Below are 14,954 nucleotides of genomic sequence, written 5' to 3' on the forward strand. Positions count from 1 at the left end.
TGGTGCGTGTGGGGAACACACGGTGGGATGGAGAGGTGGTGCGTGTGAGGAACACACGGTGGGAGAGGGCAGTGCCATACCATTTCTGGACGAATGGGTGTTCAGAAGGCAGTGACGCTTAAGACATGAATATAACTGAAAAATAGATGGAACGCAGGGTAAATTACTTGAATAGTTTTGCCTTCCTTTGGTTTTTGAGGCCGAAGAGAGGTGGGTTAATCACAAACTAGCCAAAGATATCAGAGGGCCACAGGAAATCAGGAGGGCCTATAGTGTGGCTGGGATTATTTAGAACATTGAATTCTACCCTAGTAATAGTTCCTGGAACCTCGAGTACTGCTGTCTGTGATTCTCTGGAACAGTAATTGATAAGGAGGCATAAAGGGCTATGTCTTTTCTGTGAATGAGTTACAGATGTCAGGCTTTTCTTTTGAAGCATCATAGAAATTTCTTGAGCAATAGGTACCAACAGGGCCTACTAAAGTGTTGTTTTCATGTGTTTTCCTGAACTATTTGAAGCAAGGTGTATGTACTAACCTCTGGGCACGAAAACAAAATAGAACACGCAGATACAAAAAGAACACCGTTTGTTAACAGTGTGTTCCTTTGGTAAGTGAGGGAAATAGAAGAGTCATGCAGGAAATGAGACTATAGCTAGCTCTGCCTGAGACTTTAGGCCCTAGGCAGAAGAGAATGCTAAGCCGCAAGAGCAGTTATTTGATGGTCCTTTGTCACCGTGGCTTCTAATCAGCTGGGAGGGGAAGAAAGATGAGGGAGATCCGGGTTGGATAACTGAGCATGAAGGAAGAGAAGGAAGTGCAAGACAGCCAGGGAACACTCTCCACAAGAGCCTACAGGAGGCGGCTACAGTGGGTCCCCAGCGTCAAGAAGGGGGCACGGGGGAGGCGGCGCGGGCCCCGCCCCCTCCCCTGGCGGGCGCGGGCGCGGGCACGAGAAGACGCTGCGCGGCGACAGCGGCGGGAGCGAGCGGCAGCTGTCAGGCCACCGAGGTCCAAGCTGCACTTGCTGCCCCATTGAGAACGAGGCGACAGCGCGAGCTGTGACCCGGTCGCTGAGGAGCCAGGCTAGAGGCGCGCAGAACTGAACTGCCCGGCATCGATAGCCCTGTCCTTTCTCCTTCCCATTGTGTTGGGTAAGGTGTCTGCACGGGGATAGGAAGAGGGGGCGAGGGCTGCTGGACCCGGGAGGCCAGGAGGTGGGGGGCCTGTGGGGAAGAGGGAGAAAGGGCAACTTAGGTCATCGCCAGGGCCACTGGCCCCCTCAGTCAAGGGGCCTAGAAGCTGCCGAGGTTGTAGTCGGAGGTAGGGGACAGTGGAGGGGGGCGTTGCTGAGTAATCTGGAGTGGCTGCCAGAGCGGGGCAGAGAGGCGCAGGGCTCCGTGGGGAGCGGGTGTGGTTCACTGCGCCTGCGCCACAGTCCACTGGCTCTAGGAGCTGGGGATGAGGTGAGAGGACCTGGGTCTGAGGTAGTTGGGACTATGCGTGACGTTTCACTTTCTAAGTTCCCAATACTGAAGCAGTGTTCCCCTTGTGGCTATGCCAGCATTCCTGGTCTCCTAAGGACGTTTTATTAGTGTCCTGTAAACCTTTACTTCCAGGCACCCTATTAAGGAAGACGTGGCCTGGGGACAGTGCCAAGTTCCTATCAAGTATATCTTTGGGCTTATTGGCCTAGAACTGTTATGAGGAATGAAAGATTAGACATGCATTTCCACACTGAACACTTGGCTGCATATATGATGTAAATGCCAGCATGAAGTTAGGAATAGCATTTCAGTGGCATGACAGCTATGGCATCTAGACTTTGTAGCATGGGTGTAGCTGATAACTGAACTCTGCAAAGTAAATTGAGTGCGTCACAGGGCTTCCACGCCGTAAAACAACCCCCCTTTTCAGCATCAGGTTGTATGGGAAGCAACCAACCTACACCATTTAAATTAGAGGGTCTCAAAGATCAATCATTTCTTTCTTGTGTTGATTTTCACATACATTAAAAAAGCCACACCCATTTCTCTGGTGCAGTATTTCTGAATAATATTTCAGGATTCAACAGCCAACTGAATAGCCCTAATCAGCATGTCTCCACAAGATGGGCTTTCCTTATAGCTCCAAGCATGTTCCCTCCCCCGTGAAGACCACTCTCAGCCATTGTCTGCCCCCCCTTCTTCCCCCACCAAGCCCTGCAGTACACACCCCTGTCAAGACTTGCTCCTAAACAACCTGCGCTACTGATTGTGAGCATCTTTCTACCCCATGGAAAATGAGCTGGCGCTGCCGTCATCATAATAAAATGCGTTATTTTAAAAGATTCAACCTTTCCTTGTTTTATTCTCTCTGCTCCCAATCTCAAGCACCCCCAACTAAATACCGTAATCTTAAGAAGCCTGTGTGGATGCAAACATAGCTGATTCAAAAGATCTCAACTACACTGAAGAATAGGGAGCTAAGAATATTGGTTATATGAATTCCTGATTCATCTTGTTATCCAAGACAACATTTGAGTCAAAGCCAGCTATTTCTCTGAATGGAACCAAAATTAGAATAAATATTATGGTCCAAGGACTGGAGGTGTAGATTAGTGTTTAAGGCACAGTGCCCTAGGTTTGATTCCCAGGGATTAAAAAAATAAAAAAGAAAGAAAAAATGAATATTCGGTTCAGATCTAGCATAATATGGGAACCACACTGAATTTCACCTTCACGTTAGATATATTTGTTGTTATCAAGAAGTCTTCTCTCTGCTTAATGCTTTTTCCTTTTTATGTTTGGCCAAATTTGGCTTTTCCTGGGGGAGGGGATTTGATTTAATTGATTTTTATACTGTCATGGCTCTTTTCAATTTGAATATGCACTAACATAAATCATCCTCACCTTCAAACATAATAACAGGGATGACACCATCCACTGAAAACAAAGTGGATATCATTATTCTCCTCTTGTTTTGGTAGGAATAGAGATATTGTAGGAAATATATATTTTAAGATGTGAGTGTAGCAATAGGGAAATGGAAAGCTTCCATGGACTTTCAACAGGTGGAATTTGTTAAGTCCTGTCTAGAAAGGAATCCAGATAAATTCATAATTTGTATTTTTAGTTACATTGTATGTGATAACCTTTGGATGTCCTACAGGAACGTGGATGGATTGTTGTCATAAATTCCAAGGCATTAGTTCTGGGTACCTACCTAATATGTTAAATCATAAATACTTATTGCTTGTTTCTATGATGTATTCTGGGACCACATACTGAAGAGGCTTCAAAAATACACACAAGCAGAGGACCTTTAAATCAGTTGTGAAGGAAAGACATTTTTTTTAAAGAAGTCCGTTAACAACATCAAGCAGTGTGATAATATCAACTGCAAATAATAACTTGTTTTATCGAGACATAAAAGGTGGACTATTTTGGGGGCATAATACGATCATTTTATACAAATATATAATATGTAATGATTGAAGGGTTATAATTGCTTCCATTTCCTTAAATATTGACCGTTTCTGTGTGCTGGGGACTTTTCATATTCTGTTTTTTTTTTTTTTTTACTATAAAGGACTAGTGGAAAATATTTTATTTTCCTTTTCAAAATTCCCAAATAATTTTTATTAAATTTGATCATTGACTATTTATACAGATATAGAATGCATTCTGATTTTTCTCACATTCATCACACCCTTATCTCTTTTCTATACCTGTCAAGCATTCACTCCTCTCTGCAAGTCCTATTGTCCCTGAATGGACTTGAACTCTTGTAGCTGAATATGATCTTAAACTTCTGATCTTCCTGCATCCACTTCCTGAGTGCTATAGTTATACATATCTGTCACCATGCCTGGTTTTATATGGTGTGGAGGGTCAAACTCAGTGCATTCAAATATTCTACCAAATTGTCTAAGACCGCGATCCTGACGCCAGCCTGGGCAACACAGCAGGATTCTAATTTTTAACATGGAGTTAGAAGTAGAGGAGTCGGAATGGGCATTTGAAGCCAAGTCAGCAGGATATCATGACTAAGGGCAAGAAGACCAGCCTAAACTGTGTATCTTTCTATCTTTAGCAAATAAATGGGCATTGGAAATGGGGGAGGATGTGGAGCTGTGGAGCGGCCGTTCTCAACCTGTGGGTTGTAACCCCTTTGGGGGTCAAATGATCCTTTCAAGGGGTCATATAGCATATATCAGGTATTTACATTATGATTTAAATAGTAGCAAAATTACAGTTATGAAGTAGCAACCAAACAATTGGGCATTGGAAGGGTCACCCCAACGTGAGGAACTATATTAAAAGGTTGCAGCATTAGGAAGGTTGATAATCACTGGTGTAGAATATCCCCTTGGTAATGGTACAGCACATGGTAGGTACTCAATTCTTTCTCAAACATCAGTAGAAGGGTTATACCAGAAGATCCTGAAGACCCCTTCAACACAGAGACTCTATGCAACATGTAGATGTTCACCAGGCATTGTTACACGCTAAAGAACAAGGAGGAACTAATAGCTCCATAAAACAAAGGAATGGTATAGCAGCAAGGAGGACCTTATTTTGCCTCTTTCCCCCATACCATATAGTTTATGTACCTAGAACTATGTGTGCACATTACGAACTAGAGAATTCTCAGATTGTCATTAATACTCATCATTATTCCTGGAGCTGGGCATAGTTTCCATATTCACTGTGGTTTTGGCCTATCTAAAGAGTTTATCCACAGCTAGGAAAATGAGTTAGTGAGTTATAATGGCGTTAACATCTATTTTCTAGATACTTAAGGAAATTTGTTTGGTATCTACCATTTATAACAGTCATATATAGTTTATGCAAATTTTTAATTCCTTATGTTGCTTTTAAAAATGAGAGTTGAAGAGTTTTGAACTGTGAAATTATATTGCAGACTAACATTAAAAATAAAGTATGAAGTGTTACCATAGATCAGTGGTAGAAGACTTTCCTAGCCCACTGAGGTCCTGTGGCCTTCTCCAGCTCATCAAAAGCAAAGCCAAACAAAAAGGAGAATAAAAAACTGTGCTAACAAATCTGGTTCACCATAATTTCAAAAAATATTTGTCACGTGAGCTATAGTTCCAAAGACAGAAATTTGAAAGCAGAAAAGTGTGGACAAAAATCAAACAAACAGAAATGGTAGAAAATTTAAGATTCTATAGAGTAGATTTAGCCTAAGAAGGAGGATAAAGCTTAGCAATTTAGGAGATGTGGCTTCCATTTTAGCTACTGATGTAGATAGTCAACAAATACCTGATTAGCTTTGCAAAACAACGTAAGATAATCAAACAACTGAGCTGTTTTTTTAAACAGCTTCTTTATTCCTCAACAAACATACTTAACAAGCATAGGAATTATTTGTCTTTTTGGACCACTATTTTAGTTTTTGCTTCATTAATATATGCCAAATTAACTATTAATATTAAGCAAATGTGTTTGTAGTAAGGACAGCTAAATATTAAAACCTGTGTTCAAGTAAGGCATGATTGTGAATACCTGCAATCTCATCACTCAGGAGTATTGAGGCAGAAGAATCAGGCCATCTCAAGCTACATTGTGAGCTCCAGACCACCTTGGGCTACATAGAGAGAACTTGTCTCCAAACCAACCAACCAAAACCTTGGTTTCAAGACCGATACCATCAACTATGAATCAAATAATTAGCTAAGAAAGTATAAGTCCATAAACATATTAATGGTTTCTTCTCTGATAATGAGAATCAATTGCAGGCTGCCTCAAGGCACTGGTGGTTTTTGAAGTAGGACTATTGGTAGGTATAAAGGGAAGGAAAGTTGCCTCTGATTTATCTTAAACTTCTCTGCTTTCACGCTACCAAATTTTACTTCTTGGAATATCACCTATTTGCTTTTATTTACTTTTACATTGAATAGAGCATTCAGCCGAAAGACAACACAAAACAGTTTTTTTAAAAAAAAAAACCACACAGAGTACAATCAGATTAGGGAAAATTGAAGTTACACATTTAGATAATGATCACGTTAAACACCTGTAACAGTTTGAACTTTTAAGTGTGTTTGTGAGGATTCCCCACAGGTTACTTGAGATTGCTATGGGATTTCTCCCTGAATTGAATATATTTTTTTCTATAGACTCATTTCCATTTCATTATATATTATTAAAAATTTGCTCCCCATTCTGATTTTAGAACCCTAATAAAAGAATAAATCAACAAGAGGGACAAAGGAGAAGGCTGAAATTGTGAAAAACCCAGCTGGGTAAGTATTTCATGAGATCATGCTATGAATTTTGATATTTTACATTTTCTTCTGTTAAAGTGACTATAATTTTAAAAATAATTCCAAAATAATGTTAAGGACTATTACAGTTTTGAATGACCTTTTCAGTGTACTGCTGTTAGAATCTCTTTTGCATGCACTTCTTTGATTAGTATTTAGGTTTCCTTCTTTTGAGGCTCTTGCATAATAAATATTACTTTACCCAATTAATATCAGCATTGTTGAGTTTCCAGCATAGACCCAATGTGACAGTACCTAACAGAATATTTTATTTTAACATGTATTCTAAGTTGCCCATGTATAAATATTTTATGTAGGTAAAAGAAAAATGCTACATGATGATTATTGGTGCTTTAGATTTTATCATAATTTTTCATATATTGGTTTTGTGATAATAAAAACTAAATTCAAGAATACCATAAGGTGCTCTTTTGGATAATACCTGTTACATTGATACTAGTCAACTGTCATAAACTTAAGTGTCATTGTACCATGAAGAAAAAAATATGAAATATTAGAGTATCCATCTCAATGCAAGTATAATGGGAGGAAATACTTAGAGAAAGTTGATTTTTTTCTCTTTTCCGTATTCTTGGGTCCAGTCTAATTGCTACCCAGGTCTTGACTGAGAGAATCAAGAATACAGCTTATATACCTTCCAATAACAGGTCCCTCAGAAGCAAACATTAAAACCTCAAATAAGTTTCGCATTTGTATCTCGTTTAGAAGCTAATATGCTCACGCGTTTGAGTGGCACACCTGTCCTAGGTTCTCTTCCCTAGAACAGTGTCACACCTGAACAAATTATGGAGCCATCCATAAGTTGGCTTACTCATGGCTTTCAGCCATCCCTTGCCCAGGTAAGAAGCCTCAAAAAACTAGGCCAGGTTTCCTTATTTTATCAACAGAGGTTTCTTCCTTTCCCTTTTTTAAATTTAGTAGTGATCATGTAAGATCATTATCAGGGGCCTTATAATTCAGGGGAATTTTCTATGAGGTTGATTTGTCTCAGGTTTAACTATTTTCCTTCCTACCCTTTCATGTATTTTCAGGTTCTTTTGTTTGCAAACTTCTCCCTGTTTGGTGCTGTAAAAATGAGTGGGAAATCCCTTCTCCTAAAGGTCATCCTCTTGGGTGATGGTGGAGTTGGGAAAAGCTCACTTATGAACCGTTATGTGACCAACAAGTTCGACTCCCAGGCTTTTCACACCATTGGGGTAGAGTTCTTAAATCGAGATCTGGAGGTAGATGGACGCTTTGTGACACTTCAGATCTGGGACACTGCAGGGCAGGAGCGTTTCAAGAGCCTTAGAACACCATTCTACCGGGGAGCAGATTGCTGCCTGCTGACGTTCAGTGTGGATGACCGGCAGAGTTTTGAGAACCTTGGTAACTGGCAAAAAGAATTCATTTACTATGCGGATGTAAAGGACCCGGAGCATTTCCCCTTTGTGGTTCTGGGTAACAAGGTAGACAAAGAGGATAGGCAAGTGACGACTGAGGAGGCAAAAGCCTGGTGCATGGAGAATGGAAATTATCCTTATCTAGAAACAAGTGCCAAAGATGATACCAATGTGACAGTGGCCTTTGAAGAAGCTGTTAAGCAGGTTTTAGCTGTAGAGGAACAACTGGAACATTGCATGTTAGGCCACACCGTTGATTTGAACAGTAGCTCCAAAGCAAGTTCTTCATGCTGTTAGATGTAGGGACTCTGTTCAAAAGTGTGCAGTAAGTTGGTTAGTCTGTAGCGTAAGAACTACTGTGCCCTCTGGTGGTATTCACACACACACACACACACACACACACACACACACACACACACACACAAGCATGTGCGTGTGTGTGAGGGTAAAAGATAAGGTTCTACTTTTGAAACAGAACCTTTCAAATTGAAATTGTAGAGCAGTTAAAAAAAAAGCTTTATTGAGCCAAGTGTATTATGAGTGATTTCTGCTATTTTCCCCTTCTTGTGTGTCTCAGGACATTTCTGATTTTAGTCCTGAGAGATTTACATGTTTTTAAATCACAGTTTAAACCTAGAACCCAGCCGCATGAAGGAGTGAAAGAGCTTAAAGTGTTCCATTAAGTAGCTAGCAGATGCCACCACCAGACGCTTGCCAAGCAATTTATGACATTTCTACCAAAGGGAAAAATAAGATTCTGAGCTGTATTACAGCAAAAATAACAATGGAAGCGATGATTTCTAAGCATGAATTAGATAAAAGGTGGTGATGATTAGAAATGTAGATGTATAAAAATACACACTGACATGTTCAAATCCTCACGTATGGTTTATTCTCATATGAACCTAAGCAAAATCATCCCAGTAAGCGTTTCGCTAATGACACTGGAGTTTGGTTCTAATCCATGTGTTTGAGTCACAGGACACTAGCGAATGGATTACGCTTAACTATGCCAACCCCCTCTGCAAATACTTGGTTGGCCTGCTTTTCCTTCCTAAGTCTGCTGCTGCTGCATAGAGATGTTGCTTCCTTGACAACTTATCAATTTAGTGATGCTGCTTAGTATGTGACTTTGGGTGCAGTGCTCTCTGCCTACAATTTAGACGATCCTATGGTTCACCATGCTAGCTCAGGAAGGCTCCAGAAAAGATTGGAGAGTAATGGGCTTTTCTCCCAGCTTCCTTCGCTCAGTTGTGCATTGTAGGGGAAGGATCTGATGTCTCACCAGACGATTCAGCTGGCCAAAGTCGGACATTAAAACTGGCAACAGAGCAGAGGTTTGTAAACATTGGGTTAGAATGAATTTCTCATTATTAGATTTCTTCAAAAGTTAAATAGACTGCCTTAATAGTGACCTCCCTCCCAGGAAAAGTAGTCCCTGGATGAACACCTGTTAAAATACTGTAAAAAGAATTTCTGTACTGGCTACATGTTTGGTATAAGGTTCCTCCAGGTTTAAGTTCTGAACTTACAAACGATGTCAGTGCCATGTTCTGCTTGGATTTCTCTGAAAACAATAGTTAAGACTATAGATAGGGCCATAAAAATCCTCAAGCCATTCTGGGATTAGCCTTTAACAACAACCACTAATAGAAATATTCCAAAGACACAATGAAAGAATGGTTTGACAATTTTTGAATACCACGACTGCCAATTATATTATTATATAATTAATATATATTAATGTATTATGAGTGTGCCATTTGGTTTTTCTGGGTTGAGCTGCGTAGATTTTAATCTATGCTTTAAAACATGTATGATAAAAATTGTGACCCACTGTAGAGAGGGACAGTTAGATAGGACCCCCCAAAAGAGATTCAGGCCCGGGATGGGGTGGGAGCATTCACAGGAAGACAGCCCAGAATTCTCCATTGTAGCCACACACGGAATCAGCCTTACATGTGGGACCTTATGTGCTTTAAGAACTCTGGTACTTTTTGGCCACATAGACAAGAGGAGGACAGTATTTCAACCCAGACTTACTCAGTATTTCCAATTATTGTATAGTCCTGACCCTATTGTCCAATTCATTTAGATGCCAGAAGTCAAAGCCAGAGCTGGGACCCCCACAACTCTTAAATATTGGTCCCTATCCTGCCTATGCCTATAGCCAGCCACACTGGTTTCAATGTTCTCCAGTCATTTTGCAACAATCACTTTAGGGTGAAACTCTGTATGTCAGAACTAACAAATGGTAAGTGTTTTCAAGTGCATGAGACCCGGGGCCTTCTCTTTCTACTTGCACTCTGCTTACACTAGTTTCTATTTGTAGATCTCAGGCCTTCATGAAGATCTCCATCAGCTCACGAAAACTATTTGTCTCTGTAGAGTGGCATGTGGTCATTTGAGTAAAACTAAAAGTACACGGGGATTCAATTCATAGGCATCCTGTCCATTGAGGCAAGTGTTAATTTGATTGGCAGGTAAGCTGAAGCCCCTTTCTTCGTAGCCATACATACGCCTTTATTTTTTCGCTACCAAGTTACATCACAATGTCAAGCACTTAGCAGTAAGTGACAAAACAGTGGCATTTTGATGAGTAACACTCAGTGGGTACTGGACATGTAGTTTGGGTAAGATTAAAAAAAAACCACCAAAACCTGACATCTGTGGTACCAGGAACTGTGCATATGTGTTTTGAAATTGACTGTATGTAGAATGTGCGGTGGAATATTTTCAATAGGTGTTTTTTTACTGAACACTAGACTTTGGGAATAATGTACTTGTAATTGGAAGCATACTGTTTTTCAATAGTCCATTAAAACTCCATACAAAATATTTATATTTAGTTTCTTGTCACATATTGGCTTTCAGGGAGCCTCAGGTTCCATGTCTTCAGTGGATTGGTGAATTTCAGGTGTCTTTGTACCTGCCTCAGCCATCTCTACTTTATCCTGAGGTGTTCCACAATCCTCTTGTTGCAGGTGCTGCTAACCATCTCAAAATGTGTATAAGATATTTTGTTCCAGTTGTTTAAAAAATCATCTGTGTCAAAGTGAATAAAAAGTGCATTTTGAATAACCAAAATACAATCCTTGCCGGGTTTTATTTCTTGCCTTTTCAGTATAGCAGGTATACCTGTCAGCCAAGCCCCTCTCTCAGATGCTACCTGATGTGGTCTCTGCATCATTTTTTAAGTGATACTTCAAGTGGCGCTCCCTATTTATCATGCAATAGTGATAGAGAAACAAACTCAGAAGACTGGAGGTTGGAGATTCCTTTTATTTTATTTTAGACCCTTCTACCATGCATGGAGAGTTTGGGGACCAGAAGAACATTGATCTTAATCTACTTGATTTTTAATCATAATTTTAAATGTTAAACTATTATAAAATATAAACAGAATATTCACATTGTCTTTATTTTCTTGGCTGATAAGTTACCTAGACATTAAAAGAATATGAAAATGTAGACAAAACAGGTCAGAACACAAAAGATAGTTTTTAATCCAAAAATGTTCTATTCTCAGGACCATCACACTTTGGGCCATTACACTAAGCATCAAATGGCTAGAACACATATGACAGTGATTTTTTGATTGCATTTATTTGTTTATATGCGTGCATGCATGTGCACACCATAGTAGGTGTGCAGAGATCAGAGGACAACTTTCTAACTCAGGTCATCAGGCTTGGTGGCAAGTGCCTTTACCAGCTGAGCCATATTGCCAGTTCAGTGACATTGAAATGATGAATGCATGATTTCAGGGAAGATAAACCGTGATGCACTGCCATAGTCCACACAACAAAATGCCATAAGGCCTGCGGATTACACGCAACAGAATTTTGTTTCACACGGTTCTGAAGGCTGGCGAGTCTAAGGCCAAGATACTGGCAGATTCTGTGTCTGGCGATTTCTCGTTTACAAATGGCATCTTCTCATTGTGTGGCGAGCAGAAGGGGGTCTCGTTTTAATCAAAACACTGGTCCTATTCATGGAGTTAATGTCCCCACAGCCGAATCACCTCGTCAAGTCCCTACTGCCTGATACTATCATCTGGCAAGTTAGGATTTCAAAATGAATTAGGGGTGAGTGAGCATAAACATTAGGATCACAGCAGACATATTAATATCTGTATATTTTGGAGTAGTCACTAATGTTCCCTTCCTCCAAGCAAATATCTTTAATTACCCTAGCTTTTCACACCAATGGAGCCTTTACTGTTTAACCTACTCTTTTGGTGTGGGGTGGAGAGGTTTAAGACAGGGTTTCTCTGTGTATTTCTGGCTGTCCTGGAACTCACTCTGTTCACTGAGCTGGCCTCGAACTCACGGAGATCTGCCTGCCTCTACATCCTGAGTGCTGGGATTAAAGGCATGCGCCACACTCACCTGGCTAGTCTGCTCTTTTTAAGAGAGTAAAAGGAGAATTGCAGGAGTTAGGCATGTTTTACAGAATAGAATAAACATTATTTTTAAGAGAAATATTAGGGACTGGAGAGATGGCTCAGTAGTTAAAAGTGCATGCTCCTCTTGCAGAGGTTTCCAGCACCCGAGTCAGGAGGCTCACAAATCCCTTTAACTCCAGTTCCCTGGCTATTGAAAGTCTCTGGCTTCTATGGGCATCTGCAGTCACAAGCACACACTCACAAACAGATATACATGTATACAAATAATTTTTAAAATACATGAAACCTAGAAGCTAAAGGCTATTCAATAACATATACTGAGAAGTTTACACACACTGATCATCAATGGCATATTTTGGTTAGCTGGAGTGGCAGTTGCAGTGATTTTGGGGCAAGGCTTTTTTTTTCCTTCCAGATTGAGAGGTTCCTTAGTCTTTTCCCTGTGAGAATAAGCTTCTCCACATGTGGATATGAGAAGCTGTCATCTTTAGTCATACAGGAACGGAAGCAGTAAACTGCGCATCTTCACAAATTGTTTTCTCTGCTCAAAGGAAACACAGAGCATTTTGATTTAGCCACATAAAAATACTTTTTAAAAATAATGTGCTTTGTGTGTGCAAATGCATATTTTTAGGTAATCTGTCAATTCCTTTCATGCCCTGTCAACCATTGAAAAATGTGTAATGAGTCTCACTCCAGCACTCCTGAATTTTAACCAGACAACCAAGCCATCTTGTTTATTTAGAATTGGTTGATAAGAAGTAATTGGAAAGCACTGGCTAACAAAAGAAATAATTAATTGAACATTAGCTATATTGATTGAAATAAACATTTGGATCATGACTTTCTGTGTTGCACTGGTGGGGAAGTAAGAGACAGTCTCAGATCCTCTGTCGTCCATTACATTGTTCCTGGCTGCCTTAGAAACAGCCTAGTGATACATGGACGTGTGTTGGTAGCTTTAAATCATCTCTTTCTTTGTTCCTGGGTTGAAAATGGTGCCACCAGTGTACATTTTGAACCTTGTCTTTATAAAGTGAGAAAACCAAGGAAATAGACAAGCAGGATAAATAACATTTATTTCTAATAATATTATTCTAAGATAAGCAAATTTATCTTTGTTATGTGGGCTTTTAATATATTTACATAAAGGGAAAATTAATTGTAATACACACACTGTGCAATCTTTTTCACTTAATACACAGTGAGTATTTCCGGGCATGTTTTCTTCTAGGGATTGTATTTAATGTTTTCATGCTTTCTTTTTGAAGAATGCACTGTAAGACTTATAGTCAGATTGTGTCCTTTTATAAGCTAAAGGGGACAAGAAGGTTATTAATAATAAGCTTATTTCTTAGAGTTAACACTTCTAGATCAAAGAATATGAATATTTTATGGCTTTTAATATGTAATGACAAATTGTCCATTAGAAAGTTGTCCCAAATTACATCAACATTAGTAGAATAAGAGACTGATTTTTCTCAAACACCCACACAAATCATCTTCTCAAACCATACTCACTTCTGTCAATGAAAGTAAAAACTCATGTTTGCACTTGCATTTATTATCTGAGAGTAATAACTGTGCAGATATAAACTGATTATTTTTATTTTTCTTAAGTAAATGAACCATTATACTTCTTAGCTTATTTGGGATGTGGGGCATCATTTTGTTTCTTTTTTATTGTGTCTTGTTTTTGCACTGGGGATGGAATCCATGTCATGCCTACTAAGCAAATGCTCTATCTCTGAGGTTCAGTTCTCATTTTTGTTTCTTATGGAATTTGAGGGAGTCATTTTTATATTGTGGGTTTAAACCCTTGATAGTATCCATATCCTTGCTTTTTTGTAATTCCTCTCCATATTTCTCACCTTTTAATTCTGTTGATGGTATATTTCAAGTATGTTAAAACTATTGAAAAGCGTATGTTATGGTAAAATAGAAAACTATGGTAGGTGGGAACTAGGGAAATTCCTATCTTATTTCTTCTTTGCTCCAGATCGTATTGAGCATGTAAGCACTATTTTCTTTCAGAAAGGCTGTGGGTCTTAGTATTATCAACATAATAAAAAGCACAGGCAGAAGTCAAAATACTCTTGCATCTAGATACTTCACTGCAAAGTACCAAACAGCTGGTTTGAACTGGTTTAGTTTTCGCTGGAATAAACAGATTGCTCTTAACTCACACAAATACAGTCAGAGTAACTTCAGCTTTCACCCACAAGGGGACAATAAAGACTTGCCAGTGTTCTGTCATGGAAATTAGAACCCAGACTGTTAGAACTAAAGAGGCACGTAGAAAGTGCCTAGCTAGCCCACCCTTCCCTTAGTTCATACATAGGAAACGAAGCACCGGACTAGTCTGATAGTCCAACAAAATGCCTGTGTCAGAGACATTTCCTATTTACAGTGCCATGGCTTGGTTCAAATGACTCAAACTGTAAACAGTCACAATTGGTTTTTTTTTCTCTTCTGATTTGTAAGAATTGTTTTATCCTTTTTGTTGAGGCAAAGCTCACAAGAAGCATTAAATATTTAAAATACACAGCTCATTTATATTTAGTATTTTCAGTGTTGTAGAGACACAGTCTCCCCAGTTCAAATCCAATCCTGACATCCAATGGGTCATTTATCTTATGATAATTATATAACCACTTTCAACTGAGAAAGCGCTGTCCTTCTTACCCAGTGGGTGCGAGGATTAATAAAAATGATAGGCATGAGAGACATCAATTTTCTTATCCTTGAAGATATTAATCTGAACCAGGTATGGTAATGCATGCTTGAAATCTTAGCACTTAGGAAGTTGAGGCGGACAGATAATGAGTATAGGACCAGGCTGAGCTAAATAGTAAAACTTCTTTTAAAAAAAA

The 14,954-nt window shown here is 39.5% G+C and overlaps 1 protein-coding gene across 1 annotated transcript; it reads left to right on the forward strand.

Moving 5' to 3' along the window:
* Positions 1-857: 857 nt before the first annotated feature.
* On the forward strand, positions 858-10,762 carry Rab9b (RAB9B, member RAS oncogene family). Its single transcript, XM_005367378.3, has 3 exons — positions 858-1,153; positions 6,180-6,249; positions 7,323-10,762. The coding sequence occupies exon 3, from the start codon at positions 7,365-7,367 to the stop codon at positions 7,968-7,970; it is 606 nt and encodes a 201-aa protein (XP_005367435.1). The 5' UTR covers positions 858-1,153; positions 6,180-6,249; positions 7,323-7,364; the 3' UTR covers positions 7,971-10,762.
* Positions 10,763-14,954: the final 4,192 nt, after the last annotated feature.

This window comes from Microtus ochrogaster, unplaced genomic scaffold, assembly GCF_000317375.1.
Source record: "Microtus ochrogaster isolate Prairie Vole_2 unplaced genomic scaffold, MicOch1.0 UNK17, whole genome shotgun sequence".
Taxonomy (NCBI): Eukaryota; Metazoa; Chordata; class Mammalia; order Rodentia; family Cricetidae; genus Microtus; species Microtus ochrogaster.